At 50.0% G+C, this 20,156-nt stretch overlaps 1 protein-coding gene, 1 non-coding gene and 1 pseudogene across 2 annotated transcripts in view; 1 reads left to right on the plus strand and 2 right to left on the minus strand.

Moving 5' to 3' along the window:
- LOC103792335 (large ribosomal subunit protein uL4) overlaps positions 1–20,156 on the minus strand; it is a 521,713-nt gene that overhangs the window by 169,054 nt on the left and 332,503 nt on the right. The gene's annotated exons all lie outside the window — the stretch shown is intronic.
- LOC118151094 (saoe class I histocompatibility antigen, A alpha chain) lies at positions 1,944–5,339 on the plus strand. The gene is made up of 8 exons (XM_035290239.3): positions 1,944–2,037; positions 2,166–2,435; positions 2,693–2,968; positions 3,566–3,841; positions 3,970–4,083; positions 4,527–4,559; positions 4,702–4,749; positions 4,908–5,339. Exons 1-8 carry the CDS (start codon positions 1,974–1,976, stop codon positions 4,910–4,912), a joined length of 1,086 nt encoding a protein of 361 aa, XP_035146130.3. The 5' UTR covers positions 1,944–1,973; the 3' UTR covers positions 4,913–5,339.
- On the minus strand, positions 6,605–18,053 carry LOC128931880 (uncharacterized; annotated as a pseudogene).

Consider the following 20,156-nt stretch of genomic DNA (forward strand, 5'->3'; position numbering starts at 1 on the left):
TTTTTTAATTAGGTGGATGTGGTGGCACTTGCCTGCAGTCCTAGCTGCTCTGAAGACTGAGGCAGCAGGGTCCCTTGAGCCCAGGAGTTTGAGGCTGCACTGAGCCATGATCATGGGACTGCACTTCATCCTGGATGACAAAGGGAGACTCTGTCTCTAAAAATAAATAAATCAACAATAAAAGTGTTTTTTAAGGCCAATGCTTGTAATAATTTGTTATACAGTCTTATAAAATTCATACACAGGCTCAACAGACTCATGGAATGAACTGATGAATTGATATACACACTAGTTACATAAAATAAAATCTTGCTTAACGTTTTCAGTGTCTTACATTTTGTAGTTTTCTGCGGTGCATTTTAAAACACTCATATTTTAATCATTCAGTCAACAAAAATTAATTTAGTGCCTACACTATACCAAGTATGCCCACACTTGCACACGTGCCTGACGTTCGAGAAGCTTCACAAGACTGAGGTGGAGCCACTGGAGTTTTTTCCAGGGAGAAATGAGACACTCTGACTCACAGTAGCAAGACCACTGTGGAGAGAACAGTCACGTAGCAGGTAATGGGACAGTGCTAGAGTCACTATTCAGGAGTGACAGGTGGTGAGGGCCTAAGGGGAGAGGACGGCCTGAGGGATGGGAGGGACAGAGGGAAGGGCTGGAGAAGCAGGAGGTGAGGAAAAGGAGCAGAGGGAAGGAATTTCAAAGCAGCAGAATTCTTAGGTTTAAACACATTGCTTTATAGATTTTTAATACATCCATTTAGAGCCTCTCAGTGTGTTCTTTGCAGTTGGGCTTTAATATCTTATGTAGGTCTGCCTAAAACCTAATTGTTTCTTATGTTAATCAGGTTTAAAAAATACTAAGTGTTCCTATAAAATAAACACACCATTTAGATGTGGACACTTCCTAAAATCAGGCAGTGCATGAGCACTGGTGAGGGGCATTGTGACTGCACTGAACACTTGTGACTGTGAGGAGAATGAAGTCTGTACTGGCTCCTGGTTGTAACATACGTAACACAGTGAGCTACTCTGTGCTGAGGAGATGTCCTAGAGTCACACAGAAACTCAGGGCTGTGGAATGAAGGTATATTTAAAATACAAGATGCGGGAGTCACAGATACATTTCCTGGGAAAGTGAAACAGGAGCTTTGTGGGTCCTGCTGCAATGCTTTTATTTTTTTTGTTGTTGTTTATTTATTTTTTCTTGCCTTGTCTCAGATGAGAGCTTTTAGACACATTTATATATCAATGGGCCAAAGTCACAATTTTTACCGATTAGATTCCTGATCATTCAGGGGTTACCAAGAATGATCCATTGTAATTAATAAACAAAAAGCAAACCGGTCTCTATGCTATCTCATGCACTCAGGCAACATTTTTCCAGATTTGAAGAAAAAAAAAAAAACCCTGGCTGTACACCTCCATTCCCAGGGCGAGCTCACTCTCTGGCAGCAGGCTTCCGGGGGTGAGTTTTCTTCTAGAAGAGTCCAGGGGGACAGGTAAGGAGTGGGAGGCAGGGAGTTCAGTTCAGGGACGGGGATGCAGGGATGAAAAGTGAAGGGAGAGCGACGGGTCCCATGTTGAGGGTTTCTCTCTGGTTTCTCAGCAGCTCCTGGGCCAAGACTCAGGGAGACATTGAGACAGAGCGCTTGGCACAGAAGGAGAGGGGTCAGGGCGAAGTCCCAGGGCCCCAATGGTGGCTCTGACGGTATCAGACCCCGAAGGCGGGGTTTCGATTGTGGAAGCGCAACCTTGGGGATTCCCCATCTCCGCAGAGTTTCTCTTCCTCTCCCAAACCGTTTCGGGTCCTTCTTCCCGGATACTCACGACGCGGACCCAGTTCCCACTCCCATTGGGTGCCGGATTTCTAGAGAAGCCAATCAGCGTCCCTGCGGTCCTGGTTCTAAAGTCCCAAGTCACCCACCTAGAGTCAAATTCTCCCCAGATGCCGAGGATGAGGTCATGGCGCCCCGAACCCTCCTCCTGTTGCTCTCGGGGGCCCTGGCCCTGACTGAGACCTGGGCGGGTGAGTGCGGGGTGGGGAGGGAAACGGACTCTGCGGGGAGGAGCGAGGGGCCGCCCCGCGGGGACGCAGGACCGGGGAGCCGCGCCGGGAGGAGGGTCGGGCAGGTTTCAGCTCCCTCTCGTCCCCAGGCTCCCACTCCATGAGGTATTTCAGCACCGCCATGTCCCGGCCCGGCCGCGGGGAGCCCCGGTACATCGAAGTCGGCTACGTGGACGACACGCAGTTCGTGCGGTTCGACAGCGACGCCGCGAGTCCGAGGATGGAGCCGCGGGCGCCGTGGGTGGAGCAGGAGGGGCCGGAGTATTGGGACGAGGAGACACGGAGAGCCAAGACCCTCGCACAGACTTTCCGAGGGAACCTGCGGACCGCGCTCGGCTACTACAACCAGACCGACGCCGGTGAGTGACCCCGGCCGGGGCGCAGGTCACGACCCCTCCCATCCGCCACGGACGTCCCGGGTCGCCCAGAGTCTCCGGGTCCAAGATCCACCCCGAGACTGCGGGACCCGCCCAGACCCTCGACCCGGGAGGAACTCGGGCGCCTTTACCCGGTTTCATTTTCAGTTTAGGCCAAAATCCCTGCCGGTTGGTGGGGCGGGGACGGGGACTTTTGCCTAAACTGGAAATGGGAGGAACTGACGCGGGGGCGGGGCCAGGGTCTCACACCATCCAGTGGATGTCTGGCTGCGATGTGGGGCCGGACGGGCGCCTCCTCCGCGGGTATAACCAGTTCGCCTACGACGGCAAGGACTACATCGCCCTGAACGAGGACCTGCGCTCCTGGACGGCCGCGGACGTGGCGGCTCAGATCACCCAGCGCAAGTGGGAGGCGGCCAATGAGGCTGAGAGGAGGAGAGCCTACCTGGAGGGCACGTGCGTGGAGTGGCTCCGCAGATACCTGGAGAACGGGAAGGAGACGCTGCAGCGCGCGGGTACCAGGGGCCAGGGGGCACCTCCCTAATCGCCTGTAGACCTCCCAGCCTGGCCTTGCAGAAGGAGGGGAGGAAAATGGGACCAACATTAGAATATCGCACTCCTTCCAGTCCTGAAGGAGAGGAATCCTCCTGGGTTTCTAGATCCTGTACCAGAGAGTGACTCTGAGGGCCCGCCCTGCTCTCTGATACTATTAAGGGTTGCAGTCTCTGAGGGAAAGGAGGGAAAGTCAATCCCAGGAATACTGATCAGGCGTTCCCTCTAACCCCACAGCTGCACTGGGCACCAGGATTTTTCCTCTCCTGCCTTGTCCTCTGCCTCACACTCAATGTTTGCGGGGGTCTGACTCTAAGCTCTTCTGAGTCCCTTAACCTCCACTCAGATTAGGACCAGAAGTCCCAGAACCCACTCAGAAACAAGAACTTTCCAAGGACCAGGACATTATTCCAGGTGCCTGTGTCCAGGCTGGTGTCTGGGTTCTGTGCTCCCTTCCCTACCCCAGGTGTCCCGTCCATTTTCAGGATGGTCACGTGGGTGCTGCAGTGGTGTCCCATGAGAGATGCAAGATGGCTGAATTTTCTGACTCTTCCTTTCAGAGCCCCCTAAGACACACGTGACCCACCACCCCGTCTCTGACCATGAGGCCACCCTGAGGTGCTGGGCCCTGGGCTTCTACCCTGCGGAGATCACACTGACCTGGCAGCGGGATGGGGAGGACCAGACCCAGGACATGGAGCTCGTAGAGACCAGGCCAGCAGGGGATCGAACCTTCCAGAAGTGGGCGGCTGTGGTGGTGCTTTCTGGAGAGGAGCGGAGATACACGTGCCATGTGCATCATGAAGGGCTGCCCGAGCCCCTCACCCTGAGATGGGGTAAGGAGGGAGATGGGGGTGTCATTTCTCTTAGGGAAACCAGGAGCCCCTCTGGAGACCTTTAGCAGGGTTGGGGCTGGGGGCTGGGACCTGGGATCAGGGCCCCTCACCTTCTCCTCCTTTCCCAGAGCCACCTTCCCAGCCCACCATCCCCATCATGGGCATTGTGGCTGCCTTGGCTATCCTTGGAGCAGTCACTGGAGCTGTGGTCGTTGCTGTGATGTGGAGGAAGAAGAGCTCAGGTGAGGAAGGGGTTAGGAGTGGGTTCTGAGATTTCTTGTCCCACTGAGGGTTTCAAGTCCCAGGTAGAAGTGTGCGCTGCCTGGTTACTGGGAAGCAGCATCCACACTCATGAGCCGCCCAGCCTGGGCCCTGTGTGCCAGCACTTACTCTTGTGTAAAGCACCTGTGACAATGAAGGACAGATGTATCACCTTGATGACTGTGGTGATGGGGACCTGATCCCAGCAGTCACAGGTCACAAGGGAACGTCACTGCTGAGGACAGTCCTTAGGAGGGCAGTTGGTACAGAACCCATGCCTGCTTTCCCTGTTTTTCCTGATCCTTCCCTTAGTCTAGTCACACATTTCTGGAAACTTCTCTGGGTTCCAAGACTAGGAGGTTCCTCTAGGACCTCATGGCCTTGCCACCTTTCTGAGCCCTCACGGGATATTTTTTTCCCACAGATAAAAAAGGAGGAAGCTACTCTCAGGCTGCAAGTAAGTATGAAGGAGGCTGATCCCTGAGATCACTGGGATACTGTGGTCAGGAGCCCATGGGGGAGCTTGCCCAGCCCACAATTCCTCCTCTAGTGGCTTTTGCTATGGGCTCTGACCAGGCTCTGTTTTTGTGCAACCCCAGGAAGTGACAGTGCCCAGGGCTCTGATGTGTCTCTCACGGCTTGTAAAGGTGAGATCTTGGGAGGTGAGGCGGCTGATGTGTGTGGGGTTTTGGGGGGAACAGTGGGAGCAGCTGTGTTATGGCATTTCTTTGACTTGGATGTATTGAGCTGGTGATGGGTTGTCTAAAGTGTGACTGATATAAATTTGTCAATGAATTTTTTTTAGTGTGAGACAGCTGCCTTGTGTGGGACTGAGGCAAGATTTATTCACACCTTCCATTTGTGACTTCGAGAACCCTGACGTCTCTTAGTACAAAGGCATTGCAATATGTTTGTGTCTCTGAAGACATAATGTGAGGAGGTGGGGAGACCAGCCCAGACCCGTGTCCACCATGACCCCTTCCCCACGCTGACCTGCATTTTTTTCCCCAGTCACCTTTCCTGTTCCAGAGACCTGGGGCTGGAATGTCTCCATCTCTGTCTCAACTTCATGGTGCACTGAGCGGTAACTTCTTACTTTCTTATTAAAATTAGAATCTGAATGTAATTTACTTCTTCAAATTATTTCCATGAGACATTGATGGGTTAATTAAAGGGGAAGACTCCTGAAATTTGAGAGACAAAATAAATGGAAGACCTGAGAACCTTCCACAGTCCATGTGTTTCTTGTGCTGATTTGTTGCAGGGCTGGAGAGTTGATGGGACTGAGTCCAGTGGGTGTGCAGGCTACTGTGGGCTTTATGTGGTCACTGCTTGGCTGGGTCATCTTTGCTGCTCCATCATCCTTGGCCCTTCAGTAGAAGCTTGTCCCTGTAATCACAGGGACTTGAGTGTCACCTAGGATGGTCTCTACACATAGAAGTCCTTGTGGTATTTGGAGACAAATTTTCAGACCCCTGTCCCTCTCACCCTCCATCCAGGTCTCTTCCTGGATTGTATTTTCCATCTTTCCCCCAATCTTCTTAAACAAACAGATTCTGAAACTTACAGAGAGGAGGGGGTCCCATAGTTTCTCATCGTAGGTAACTTTCTGTTGGAACTCTCTTCTGCTCTATCTCCTACTCTTCTTCCTGCCTGAGTCGTAGTGATCCTAGTGCTGCCTCCAAACCAAACTCATGGATTTATAAAGCAGAGTCTAACTTAGATTCATATGTGGTTGGAAAATTAGACCCACAGGCCTAGGGTTATCTTTCCTAAGGGAAAAATATGGTTGTGTGCTGCAGCATGTGGAAGGAGGGAGGCAGGGAGGGAGGGCACAGATGCAGCCATGGTGAGAAAAGCTCTGGCAGCACTGATGTCAGTGTGAGATGATGTTTTTCTGTAGCTGCCACAAAACAGCATTTGGCCTGAGGCTACATTAATAAAAATATTGCCTCTACAATAGGGAGGTGCCCTTTAGTGATCATTCATTCAACTGACATTTGTTGTCTGCTAGGTACATGACTGCTTTTGCATTTAGAAAACATTTTACTAAAAACAGAAGGATTTCCAGCCTTGTGGTGTGTGCATCCTAGATGTAAGCTTATTTAACCTGTGGCTCACAGGCTGCATGTGGCCCAGGACAGCTTCCAATATGAGAACATTTCTGCTTATCTGTGGTGGCAGATACCATGAAAATTATGCACATACTTTTTTTCTTGTTTTTATTTTTTTCTGCTCATCACCTGTCATTAGTGTATTTTATGTGTGGCTCAAGACAATTATTCTTCCCGTGCGGTCCAGGGAAGCCAGAAGATTGGACACCTCTTTAGGGAGAAGATAGATACAGTATAAGCAGAGTAAGAGCAGAAAATGCTTGAGGTAGAAGGTGGTAAGTGCTGTGGGGCAGGGGATCCAGAGTGTGGGCTGTGGGGACAGAGAGGTGGCTATTGTGCTGGGTGGTCAGCATGGGTCTCGCTGCAAATGTGACCTTGAGTGAAGATTTCAGGAATGTGAGGAGCTGTCCACAAGGATGACTGGGAAAGCTCTTTTCAAGCAGGAACCTTCAGTGCAGATGCAATAGGGCAGGAAAGTGTCTGTGTTCCTGGAAGGAAGAAGAGGCCAGAAGGGCTGGACAGAGAGAAACTGAAATGAGGTCAGAGGTGTGGCCAGAGCAGATAGGCCTGGAGGGTGTGGGATGGGTTTTGACCTTTGCTCTGAATGACATGGGGAGTTAGAGGACAGTTTTGACAACTGGGACATGGTACAATTTATACTTTGAAAGCTTCTCTCTGGCTGCTGTGCTGAAAACAGAATTGAGAGGTGGGGGAAAAGTGAGGCAGTAGGAAAATGGTTGGAAAGGAGTCCAGTATTCCAGGATGGAGATGCTGGTTACCTTGACTGGGGTGTGAGCAGGGGAAATAGTGGGAGTGATGGGATTCTAGATGAATTTGAAGATGGACTTCACAGCACTTGCTAATGGATTGTATCTGTGGTGAGAAAGAAGAATCAAGGACACCCACGGTGTTGGACTAAGTGAGTAGAAGGGAGGAGCTGCTGTCAGTGGAGATGGGGAGACTCTGGCAGGAGCATACGAAGGAGAGGGCATATCAGGTATTCAGTGGAGGAGACATCTACGAGGAGTGCAGGTGAGGGGCCTGGATGCCTCTGCAGCTACAGCTTCACCATCCAGTTACCCTCCTGCTTCCATCTGCTGTGTCTCAGAGCCAGAGCACTGATTCTCCCCTGGGCTGTCTCCACAGGTAGGTGGAAGTCAGGGAAGTTATGGTCTGCTGTTGGTTATAATAAGCCATGGATTATTGTGCTTTCTCAGATAATTAAAGAAATAATAAGAGAAGTTGTAATTAAAACACTTATTTAGAAGACCACAACAATGCAAAGTTTCTTATTCATCTAAAGAAGGCAACAGAAGAAAAATAGTTGAGTGAAAAACAGATAATGTTAGAAGGCAGCAAATGACAATGCACTGACTTAAACCCAATGAGACCAGCAATGACATTAAACGTAATGGACTCACACACTCCAATGACAAGACGAATAGTGCAGAGGGGGAAAAAGAAGTCAATCTATAAATAACCGTAGGCTATTTACAAAAGCCATAAATCTCAGTAGAAGATACAGAAAATTTGAAAGTAAAGGATAGAAAAGAAATGCCAGACACACATTCATGGAAACCACATGGAGATGCCATTTAGAGAAATTACAGGACATGAATCTCATGAGACACAGTCAGTGTAGACAGCTCACAATGTCTTTGTTTGGAAAACTCTGCCTCTACCTTGAAAGCTCGCTCTCTCTTCCCCCCCCCCCCCACAAAGAGGCTCTCCTATTTTTACATACCGCCCTGGCCTTCTCACCACCGCAGCCACCTCCCGCCGCTTCTGCCTTATCAGCACTCCCCAGCTCCCCTCCCACCGCTTCTGCCTCATCAGCACTCCCCAGTTTCCCACCGCCCACCCGGTTTCTGCCTCATCAGCTCTCCCCGGTTTCCCGCCGCCCGGCTTCCCGCCTAGCGGTTAAAACTGGCCAACAGTTGCCCACCACCTAGCCCCCAACTCTTCCTCTCCTTCAGCCCTTCTACCCTTATAAGACAACCCTGCCCCTCTGGGCGGCATGGCCATTTTTTTTTTCGTCCCGGCTGGCACGCCCGGAGGCTCTTTCCTCTCAATAAAGCCTGAACTTAAGAACTTTCTTCTTGCCTGCGGTCTGGTTTTTTCCGAACGAGCTCAGTCTTCCCGCAGAGCGTAGGTCGCACAAGTGGTGCTGAAACCTGGGACGGGAGGGGCCATTGGCCCTGCCACGGCCCCCCTCCCCGACCTACCAAACACTGGCCGTGCCACCACGCTCCGATTAAGGTAAGCCAAGTTTTTCTTGTTTTGCCTTCCCCCGCTTCCCGTCTCCTCTTCCTATGGCACGGTGCAGTTGCTCCCTCTCCAGCGTTCCGCACGGACTCCTTGCCTAGTCTCGGCCGAGCCAAGGTAGTCTTCCGTTCCAGCTCCAGGAGCCTTCCGAGGGACAGCCGCCAGACGGGGGACGCCCCTCTGACCGCTTCCCTTTCCGTACTTAATTGTACTCCGGGGAATTTGCAGCGAACGGGGACGCCTTTTCGTTGCATCTGCCCTTCCGCGCCGGAGAGTCTGTAGCTGCACCTGCCATGGGAAATTCGGAGTCCAAAATACCTCTGAGCACCCCCCTTGGGTGCTTGCTGTGAAATTTTACCAAATTGGGATATTCCCAAACCCTCAGAAAGAAAAAGCTTGTTTTCCTGTCCCAGGTGGCTTGGCCCCAATACAAACTCAGTAACCAGTCACATTGGCCCCCGACTGGCACTTTTGATTTCAACACCCTCCGAGATCTCGACGATTTTTGTCGCCGCGCAGGCAAGGACAATGAAATTCCTTACGTCCAGGCTTTTTGGGACCTCTGCACCCACCCCGACCTATGTTCTTCCTGCTCCACCTATCAAATCCTCTTGGCTCGAACCCCCCATAAATCTTCCTCCACTACCTTTCCCCCTCCCTACTCCTCACCAGAGGATCTGCCTGAACATCTGTCCTCTCCTGCCAATCTCAGCAACCAGTCGCCATCAACGGCACGCTCTTCCTCTACTCCCTCTGCACCTCCTGCCTCAGAGGCCATGCCTCGCTCTTCCTCTACTCCCTCTGAGCCCCCTCCCTCAGAGGCTGCACTTCCTCTTGCCTCTCCGGTGGCAGCCCACACCCGCTCTCACCAGCCAGCTATCCGGGCCCCACTCCGAGAAGTAGCAGGCATGGAAAGTTTAGTCAGGGTCCATGTTCCTTTCTCACTTCAAGACCTGTCCCAAATTGAGAGACGTTTAGGATCCTTCTCAGCCAACCCGTCCACCTATATTAAGGAATTCCAATACCTCACTCAAGCCTACAGCCTCACTTGGCATGATATTCGCGTTGTCTGTTCCTCCACCCTCACAGTGGAGGAGCACGAGCGCATCCTCGCTGCAGCCAGAAACCAAGCAGATAAAGACCATGCTATAGATAACCAGATCCCCCTAGGCCCTGAAGTAATCCCAGGTGAAGACCCCCAATGGGACTATCAGGCTAATCGAGGGTCTGATATACCCAAGAGGGATCGCATGATTAGATACCTCCTCAGGGGAATGGATGCTGTATCTAACAAAGTTGTAAACTATGATAAACTGAGAGAAATCACCCAACTACCTGATGAGAACCCCGCCCTCTTTCTTGCCCGCTTGCAAGAAGCCCTAGTCCGGTATACTCGACTAGATCCAGCCTCCCAAAACGGGGCCACTGTATTAGCCTCCCATTTTATCTCCCAATCAGCACCCGACATAAGAAAGAAACTAAAGAAAGCAGAAGAGGGGCCAGAGACTCCCATCCAAGACCTGGTAAAAATGGCCTTTAAAGTATTCAATGCCAGGGAGGATGCAGCTGAGGCTGCCCGCCAAACTCGCATGAAGCAAAAGGCTGCCTTCCAGACCCAAGCCCTAGTGGCGGCTCTAAGGCCGGCAGGGAACCAGAGGCCCAAGGCCGAAACCCATGCCCCTCCGGGAGCATGTTTCAAATGTGGAAGGGAAGGACACTGGTCCCGAGCCTGTCCACAACCACGGCCACCAACTAAGCCTTGCCCTATCTGTCAGCTCCCGGGACACTGGAAGTCAGACTGCCCCAGCTTCCCCAGGGTGCCGGTTCCTCAAAACAGACACACTGGTGTTATGCAGCTGGCGGTCACCCTCAGTAGGGAGGAGCCTGCTTGCCAGGAGCCGACCTCCGAGGGAACTCCGTTCCCCAGTCTACTAGGGCTGCTAGATGACTAGCGGGGCCCTGGCTTACCGACTCTGGTTACCCTCACTGAGCCAAGGGTCAAAATTCAGGTAGCGGGTAAAAGTGTCTCATTCTTGCTCGACACGGGGGCTACCTACTCTGCACTTCCTTCTTATTCTGGCCGTCTCACCCCTTCCCAGGTCTCAGTCATGGGAATCGACGGGACCCCAAGTATCCCCTACAAAACCCCACCACTCATGTGCTCATATAACTCCACTCCCTTCACCCACTCCTTTTTAGTAATCCCCACCTGCCCAGTTCCCCTTCTGGGGTGAGACATCCTTTCAAAGCTGAAGGCCGTCATAACCTTCCCCTCCGCCAACCCACACAGTCTCTTTCTCCTAGCCCTCACCTCAGACACTGAACCCCAAAAAGCCCTGTCAGAACTACTCCCCGGAGTCCACCCTCAGGTCTGGGACATTAACAACCCATCTGTAGCTACACACCACCAGCCAGTTCAAGTCCGCCTTAAAGACTCCTCGCCTCATTTTCTCTGCCGCCCCCAATTTCCTATCTCTAAAGCCCACCGTATGGGTATCCGACCCATCATAGAGAAACTAAAAGGTCAAGGCCTCCTAATTCCCATTAACTCCCCATGTAACACCCCCATCCTCCCAGTATGAAAACCATCAGGACAATATAGGCTAGTCCAGGACTTGCGCTTAGTCAATGAAGCTGTAATTCCCATACATCCAGTTGTCCCCAACCCGTACACCATTCTCTCTAACATTCCCCCAGAGGCCACCTGTTTCTCAGTCTTAGACCTAAAGGATGCCTTCTTTACTATACCTCTACACCCCAACTCCTACTTTATCTTTGCCTTCACTTGGGATGATCCCCTCACGAACATGTCCCAACAACTGGCCTGGACAGTCCTTCCACAGGGCTTCCGAGATAGCCCGCACCTATTCGGCCAGGCACTCGCCACTGACCTACTCCACTGCAACCTCAAGCCCTCTCACCTCCTCCAGTATGTAGACGACCTTCTTATCTGCTCCCCCACCCGCCAGGAGTGCATCCAGGCCACCACCGCCCTGCTCAATTTCCTAGGAGATAAGGGATACCGGGTGTCACCAACCAAAGCACAAATAGCCTCACCCACTGTCACCTACCTAGGCATACAGCTCACACCTGGGCGACGGTCCATTACAATCGACTGACTACAAGCCTTAAAGGTGCTCCAGGCCCCTGAGTCAGCAAAAGAAATCCTCTCCTTCCTAGGACTGGTAGGTTTTTTCCGCCATTGGGTACCTAATTATGCTTTGCTAGCAAAACCTCTATACCATGCTGCTGCAGAAGCCCCCGAGGGACCACTCTCCTCACCAGGTTTTGTCAACCGGGCATTTAAGTCACTGCTTAGTGCCCTATGTACTTCCACCAGCCTAGCCCTGCCTAATCCCAACTTACCCTTCCAACTATATACAGACGAGAAACAACATACAGCTGTAGGAGTGCTAGTCCAACCAGTAGGAAAGACCCTTCTGCCTATAGCCTACCTGTCTAGACAACTTGACCCAACTGAGCGAGGATGGCAGCCATGTCTTAGAGCTCTAGCTGCCGCCGTCACCCTAACCACAGAAGCTCTTAAGATCAATCTACAACTCCCACTCCAAGTCTTTTCTCCACACAGGTTGACTGAACTGCTCAGTCAACACTCTCTGCCCCACCTCGGGCCCTCCCGTATTCAACTGCTTCACCTACTGTTTATTGAGAACCCCAACATCACTCTTTCTCACTGCTCCTCATTAAACCCAGCTACCCTCCTCCCTTGCCCTCCGTACTCCAGCCCCCTACATTCCTGTACTGAAATCCTCAAATTAGCCCAGTCTCCTCATCCCAACTTGCTACCTCAACCCCTACCATCTGCCTCCATTACCCTATTCGTTGATGGCAGCTCTATACCTCATTCCACCGGCCCACGGAGAGTGGCCTATGCTGTAGTAACTCACTCTGAAATCATAGAGACCCGCCCCCTTCCTCTTGGGACCACTTCACAACAGGCTGAATTAGTCGCCCTTACTCGGGCCCTATCCTGGTCCCAGAACAAAGAAGTAAATATATATACTGACTCCAAGTATGCCTTCCTCATAGCTCACTCACACTGCATGATCTGGAAGGAACGAGGCTTCCTCACCACTAAGGGCATGCCCGTTCTCAATGGAAAACTCATTGCTGCCCTTATTCAAGCCGTTCAACTCCCTAGCAAGTTAGCCATCATCCACTGTAAAGGGCATCAGTCCCTGAACTCACCCATAGCCGCAGGGAATGCCTTTGCAGACAGGGTAGCTAAAGACACAGCAAGAAACCATCCACCACCCACCTCCACTCTCTGTTTCTTGTCCAAATCATATAGCCCTCAATACTCCACCTCAGAACTCCAGGCCCTCCAGTCTACCCCTGGGGTACAGTTCAGGGATGATTGGGCCTTCAAGCATAACCTCCTCATCCTCCCCGAAAAGCAAAAGTACCAGATAATCCAAGACATCCACAATTCACTCCACATTGGGCCTAAAGCCTTAAACCGGTTCCTCAACCCACTTTTTCACCCTCACCATCTCCTCAGTACCATACAGGAAGTCCAGTCCTCATGTACTGTCTGCGCAAAAACTAATTCCCAGGGTTCCTGTCATCCTCGGCTCCAGCTTCATCAGCTACGCGGGTTCCTACCTGGCCAAGACTGGCAAATTGATTTTACCCATATGCCAAAGCACAAACAGTACCGGTATCTGCTAACCATTGTTGACACTTTTTCAGGCTGGACTGAAGCTTACCCCACAGCCTCTGAGTCTGCCGGGACAGTAGCCACTCATCTCATTCAAGACATCATCCCACGCTTTGGACTCCCGGCTACCATACAGTCAGACAACGGCCCAGCCTTTATCTCCAAAGTCATTAATGCCGTTTCTACCTCTCTAGGAATTCAGTGGAAGCTACACGCTGCCTACCATCCTCAGTCCTCTGGTAAGGTGGAACGGGCCAATGGCCTAATAAAGGAGCATCTGACCAAGCTCATGCTTGAGCTCCGCCAATCCTGGGTAACCTTGCTTCCTATAGCCCTCACCAGGCTGAGAGCAAGCCCCCGGGGCCCATCACAGCTTAGCCCGTTTGAGCTGCTGTACGGTCGCCCCTTCCTACTTTCAACTCCCCCACCACCAGAGACCACTCCTTTAGACAGCTACCTCCCCTACTTTACTCTCCTTCGCAGCCTTCTCCGAGAACACGCCAACGCTTCTCTTCCCCAACCCACCCAGCCATCTGAAAATACACAGAAAGTCTCCCCCAGGGACTCAGTCCTTATCAGGACCCTCTCCCCAAAGCCCCTCACCCCCAAGTGGGAAGGACCATACACAGTCCTCCTTACTGCTCCATCAGCTATAAGAGTTGCTGAAATCCCATCTTGGGTCCACCTGTCTTGGGTAAAAAAGGCCCCTCATGGACCCTCCCTATGCTGGAAGGCTGTTCCTACTGGCCCTTTATCTGTCAAACTTACCAGGGCCTAGCAGCCACACCCCCTATAGATGGAGATTCTTCCTAACTGAAAACTATACCAAAACCACCTTCATTTGTAATACCCCCCCATACAGCCACAACCATCTTGTTGCAACTTCCGACTGCCCCGCAGCTGGATGCCAAAGGGCCATATATCTGAACTTCACCAAATTCCACAACATCCATACTAATATACCTCTCATGTGCTTCAACCATGACCAACCATCAGAAGCATGCAATAATACTCCTTGGTGCTCCTGCATGGGATGTACTTGGATGAACTGTCGACTACATATAGCCGTCAAGTCCACAGTACCTGCCCGATCTCAGCTCAAAATCATCCCAGACATAGATGGAGAAGGAAACACCATTATCGGTTCTACACGGTATTCCATTCTCATACCTGACCCCTGGGACAACCGGTGGAAAAGCCCCCAGAAAGCTGCCGTGTATGACCACATAGATACCAAATATCCCTCTTCCCACCTGTACATCTGGCGGACATACGTACGTACAGTCCACCAAGTCCACTCTGATATTAGCCTACAAGAAAAATCTCTGAATGACCAATTACAACCACATTCGTCTCCGTTTTCCTGGTTAACTTTTCTCCAAGAAGGAATCAAGTTAGCTAACCTCTCAGGACTAACTGACCTAACCTCATGCCTCATGTGTGCCTTCTTAGGACAGACTCCCTTCATTGCAGTCCCTTACCCCATCCCTCTCAACCTTTCAGCCTCAACTTCTTCCTTCTCCCCCATCAGGGAAGTCGATCTCTACACTCCACCTGATTTTGAACAGCTACCTGTGTGCTATTCCCTAGGCCGAAACTTCCCTAGCTGTAACAGAACTATACGGGTAACCACTAATATAACAGCCCCATGAGGAACGTTTTTCTGGTGTAACAGGACCTTAACAAAAACTCTCTACATCGGTCTTTCCTCATCTCTTTTATGCCTCCCAGTAACCCTAGTCCCTCGACTCACTATATATTCTTCAGCCGAATTCCAGATGCTGCAAGCTCCCCATCGCTGCACCCGACGAGCTGCCTTCCTACCCATTGCCGTTGGAGTCTCCCTTGCTGGTTCAGCACTTGCAGCAGGATTGGGAGGAGGGGCACTAGTCCACTCTCACCTGGCCATAGCCCGACTGACCTCACAACTCCAAGCGGCTATTGATGACTCTACTGAGTCTTTAGCATCACTCCAACGACAGATCACCTCAGTTGCCCAAGTTGCCTTGCAGAACCGAAGAGCCCTAGACCTGCTCACTGCTGAACGAAGAGGGACCTGTATCTTCCTACAAGAGGAGTGCTGTTACTACATCAATGAATCCGGCCTAGTAGAAACCCGAATCGAGAGCCTCCAGAAACTCAAAACTAACCTGCAGAGTCAGAAGTTCTCGGCTGAAGCCACAGCGTGGTGGTCTTCCTCTATGTATACCCTCTTGTCCTCATTGCTTGGGCCCCTAGTAGCCATTTGCCTAATCTTACTTATTGCTCCTTGCTTTCTACAGTTCATACAGCGGCACTTTCAGGAACTGACTCGAGTCACCATCCACCAGATGCTGCTCCAACCCTGCCCTGAACAAGTGCAAGAAACAGACCTCTCCCTGAACATCCAGGCTCCTTAGGAAAAGAGACCTCTTCAGAACCCCCGTCGACCCTTGTCAGCAGGAAGTAGCCAGAGAGACAACCGACGCCCCTGACCCCTCTTTTTCTTTTCTTTAAGGAGTCGGGAATGTTTGGAAAACTCTGCCTCTACCTTGAAAGCTCTCTCTCTCTTCCCCCCCCCACAAAGAGGCTCTCCTATTTTTACATACCGCCCTGGCCTTCTCGCCGCCGCAGCCACCTCCCGCCGCTTCTGCCTTATCAGCACTCCCCAGCTCCCCTCCCGCCACTTCTGCCTCATCAGCACTCCCCAGTTTCCCGCCACCCGCCCGGTTTCTGCCTCGTCAGCTCTCCCCGGCTTCCCGCTGCCCGGCTTCCCGCCGCCCGGCTTCCCGCCTAGCGGTTCAAACTGGCCAACAGTTGCCCACCACCTAGCCCCCAACTCTTCCTCTCCTTCAGCCCTTCTACCCTTATAAGACAACCCTGCCCCTCTGGGCGGCGCGGCCATTTTTCCTTTTCGTCCTGGCTGGCACGCCCGGAGGCTCTTTCCTCTCAATAAAGCCTGAACTTAAGAACTTTCTTCTTGCCTGCGGTCCGGATTTTTCCGAACGAGCTCAGTCTTCCCGCAGAGGGTAGGTCGCACAGTCTTTACTTTTCTTCAGAGACAGGGTCTGCTGCCCAGGCTGAAATACAATGGTGGTATCATACTTCACTGTAACCTCACACTCCTGGTCTGAAGTGATTCTCCTGCCTCAGCTTCCCAAGTAGCTAGGACTACAGGTGTGAGCCCCCACAGCTGGCTATAATGTCTCATTTTCTCATGTGATGTGGGTGATCAAGGAAGCAATGTCATGCCATGTGTTTGACTTGCAGTAGGTGCACAACAAATATCAGGGGAATGAAGAAATAAAACCACTTAGTAATTCAGGCCATGTCCACATCTATATTTTACAGATGAGGAGCAACATCTCAAACAAGTAAAGGAAAATAAATGGATTTACATCATCCAGAGCAGAATCGAGAATACATTCCCTGTGCTAAAGGAATCAGAGCTCTACTGAGGTCATAGCGGTACCATGAATAGCTACTAGATTTGGAAGTGACACATTTCAATATATACTAAACAAAGGATGTACAAGGAATAACTGAATGCAGAGATAAAGGAGGAAAATGGATTTGTTAAAAGATGGACAAAATCTTTAATTTTTTTTAAAGTGGATTTATGTGGACCAAAGCAGGTATTTTAGCTACCCAGTGGTGTATGTCTCCCAATCAATTGCAAGTTATAAAAAATGGTGTAAACCTAAAGTTATCACCTAATGGCAAGTCAAGAAGAAAAATATCTTTTTCCCAAAGTAAAATGTTTTTATATGAAGATTTCTAATAATGTACAGTGACATCTAGTGGAGGCAAACTGGTGTTACAATCCATTAAAATAACTAACAGGTGTCAAACTCTGCTGTCATAATTACGGTGTATACTACCCTCATTAATAATGGTAATCTTAATCCTCGTATTCTAACTCTATATTTTAAAGACTTTTGTAAAATTTATCTCCTTTCATCTAGAAGCAATCAAACTCCAAGTGATGCTGAAAACAAAACCACACATGGTCATGCCATTCTTCAGAGGACTCTTAACCTCAGGAAAAGCCCCAACTGCTGTCCTCACAAAACACCCCCTTCTCAGCAGAAAGTGGCCAAAAATAATCATTGTCCAACACCTCCTAACAGCAGTTACGTTTATCACTCCTGAGGGGAATAATACAGAAGTTATTAAGAAATTATTTTAGACAGAGAGGATAATAGAGTTCTCAGTGGAATTTTCCTTTAATAAAAAGCAGCCCCCAAACCATTTCTTTTCTAACAGAAAGCAGCCTGAAAAGCTGCAAACTGGAAGCTTGCATATGTAAATGCCGGCAGCTGTACTAAAAACCAGGTACACCCAACATGGCCGTTCCCCCTCCCTTTTCTTTGTCTACTCATGTGTGAGTTTCATGGCACCAGTCAAAGCCGAGTGTGCAGGTCAGGATGCCAGGCAGGTAGAAGCTAGATTTCCATAATAAAAGACTAGGGTGGGAGGGCCAGTTTCTTCACAGGCTATGTACATTTACACCTGGTCCAACCAATCCCCTGAGCACCATGTAAATCAATCAGTGCCTCCTGAAGCCTCTCCATAAAGTTGGTTGCATCCCACCCCAAATCCTGAAACCCAGTTGGAGCAACCTGTCTTCTCTGTATGATAAAGATTTCTCTCTCTTTTGTGTCTATTAAACTTTCTGCTACTTAACCTGCTCCACATGTGTGTCCTTGTCATTAACCATCACAGGACAACAAGCATGGGTATGTACCCCAAACAGTGCCACTTCAACACCACTGAAGGTAGTGACCGTGGTGCATTCCTTGAGGCCTAGGTGAACCTGATAGGACACACCTGAGGGGAAGCCATCACACAGTCTGCAGGCTTTGGCCATCAGTGTGGAAGACACAGGTCCTCGGCTCTCCACAGGTGCCATTATGGCCAGAGCCTCCTCTCTGCATGGGTAGTGAGGCTTGGCCCTTCCCCTTAACACAGTGACAGGGATCTCTCCAGAGGTGGAGATACTATTCCTCCCCTAAAATGGTGTAACCTCATGCTTTTTCTGCTTTACAGGAAAGCTGACTCTGGCTGGTGTCCAGTGAAGAAATCTCAGGCACACAGGATTTCAGGGCTGTGCTTGATCTGGGAATCGAAGAGCACTGATCACCAGGTGGCCCCATTGTGCTGCTCCTGCACCTAGAAGGTGGACGCTGGGGCTGAGCGGCAGGGTGGGGAGAGGACGTCATTCCTCATTTTCCAGGTTCCAAGTAAAAACCCTCCTGCCCTGCCTATCTGGTTCTTCCCGAATCCTCAATTTAACAAGGACTGTGTTCTCTTTCTTTTGTTATTAACTTTAAATTCTGGAATACATGTGCAGAACATGCAGGTCTGTTACATAGGTATCCATGTGTCATGATGGTTTGTGCTCCTATTAATGCTGTTTCTCCCCTTCTGCTCCACCCCCTGACAGGCCCCAGTCTATGATGGTGCCCTCACAGGGTCCATGTGTTCTCATTGTTCAACCCCCATTTAAGAGTGAGAACATGTAGTGTTTGGTTTTCTGTTTCTGTGTTAGTTTGCTGAGAATGATGGCCCCCAGCTTCATCCATGTCCCTGCAAAGAACATGAACTCGTTCTTTTTTATGGCAGCAAGGACTGTCTTTTTCTCAGACAGGTCTTTCTGACCAGGCAGGCCTTTTTGACCCAGAAAAGTGGATGTGATTGTTAGGTTCACCACATCCTGGTTTATTGTGTTGCCAGTAAAATGAAATCAAAATACACACCTCATAAGTTATAAAAGAACCCATAGTAAGCAAATATTTATAATGTACTGACACCACTGAGGTTTCCTCCAAGAGTGGGCACAGCTGCAGACACACCTTGCCCCTTGAGTCAAGACACTGGTTAGAGTAAAAAGGGAAGAAATCTCAGTCACTGCAAAAAGGGTCCCCATGGAAGAGGCCTGGAAGGGGAGTTTGCTGTCCCAGGTCCACCATATTTGCAGATGACTCCCCCTTCCGGGAAGGACTTTTTTTTACAAAAATTATTTTTATATCCACTTTAGTTCTGAAATTGCAGAATGTCCAGACCCAGCACTGGTCGGTTATACTATCTCTTTCTTTCCTATAAAATGCTGTGCCAAAGGGTGCCCTTATACACTCCTATCCTCTTCCTGGAGAGAAGCAAAATAATAATGGACAACATTGAAACATATAAACTTACTTTAAATATGTGCTGTCAGAAGTAGCTATTGAAAGATTGATTCCACCAAAATGAGGGAAGGTAAAGAAAGAAAAACCATCTGCACACCCATGTCCATAGCAGCATTAATCACAACAGCCATGAAATGGAGGCAACCAAAGCACCACCTAACAGATGAATTGATCAAAAACATGTGGTACATGCAGACAATGGAATATTATTCAGCCTAAAATGAGGAAATCCTGTTCTACGCTGCACTATGGATGAACCTGGAGAACATGGCTAAGTGAAATAAGCCAATCACAAAGAAGCTCCAATACTGCATAATTCCATTTATATGAGGTGTCTGAACCCTTAGAACCTAAAAGTAGTATGGTGATTGCCAAGGGATGGGTGGGGGGAATGGGGATTAATGAGGAGTTTTTGTTCAATGAGCATAGAGTTTCAGTTTTGTAAGATAAAAAGTTATCGGGATCTGTGGCACAACAGTGTGCTTACAGATAACACTACAGTACTGCACACTTCAAAATAGTTGAGATACCAAATTTTATGTAATATGTTTTCTGGCACAATGAAAAAAAAAGCCCTATTACTAATTGAAGAAAAAAGGACATAAATTTATTAAAAATATACTGGTATATGCTTACCATGAAGAAAGTGATACAGAAAACCATGAGAGATCCTTGCTATCATCCATCAACCAGCAGATTCGGCATCTCATGTAACAAGACAGAAAGATTCAAAGGCTCAGCCTTGACATCTTGAATCAGTTTGAATTTTGGCAGGACTCCAGGTGCCTCCGCCTCACGTAAAAGCACTGTCCCAGATGGTGGTGGAG

The sequence above is a fragment of the Callithrix jacchus genome, chromosome 4 (assembly GCF_049354715.1).
Source record: "Callithrix jacchus isolate 240 chromosome 4, calJac240_pri, whole genome shotgun sequence".
Taxonomy (NCBI): Eukaryota; Metazoa; Chordata; class Mammalia; order Primates; family Cebidae; genus Callithrix; species Callithrix jacchus.

Coding starts and splice junctions, on each gene's coding strand:
- LOC118151094 (XM_035290239.3), top strand. CDS start 1,974: ATGGCGCCCCGAACCCTCCTCCTGTTGCTCTCGGGGGCCCTGGCCCTG. Junction 2,038..2,165: donor CCTGACTGAGACCTGGGCGG/GTGAGTGCGGGG, acceptor TCTCGTCCCCAG/GCTCCCACTCCATGAGGTAT. Junction 4,084..4,526: donor GTGGAGGAAGAAGAGCTCAG/GTGAGGAAGGGG, acceptor TTTTTCCCACAG/ATAAAAAAGGAGGAAGCTAC.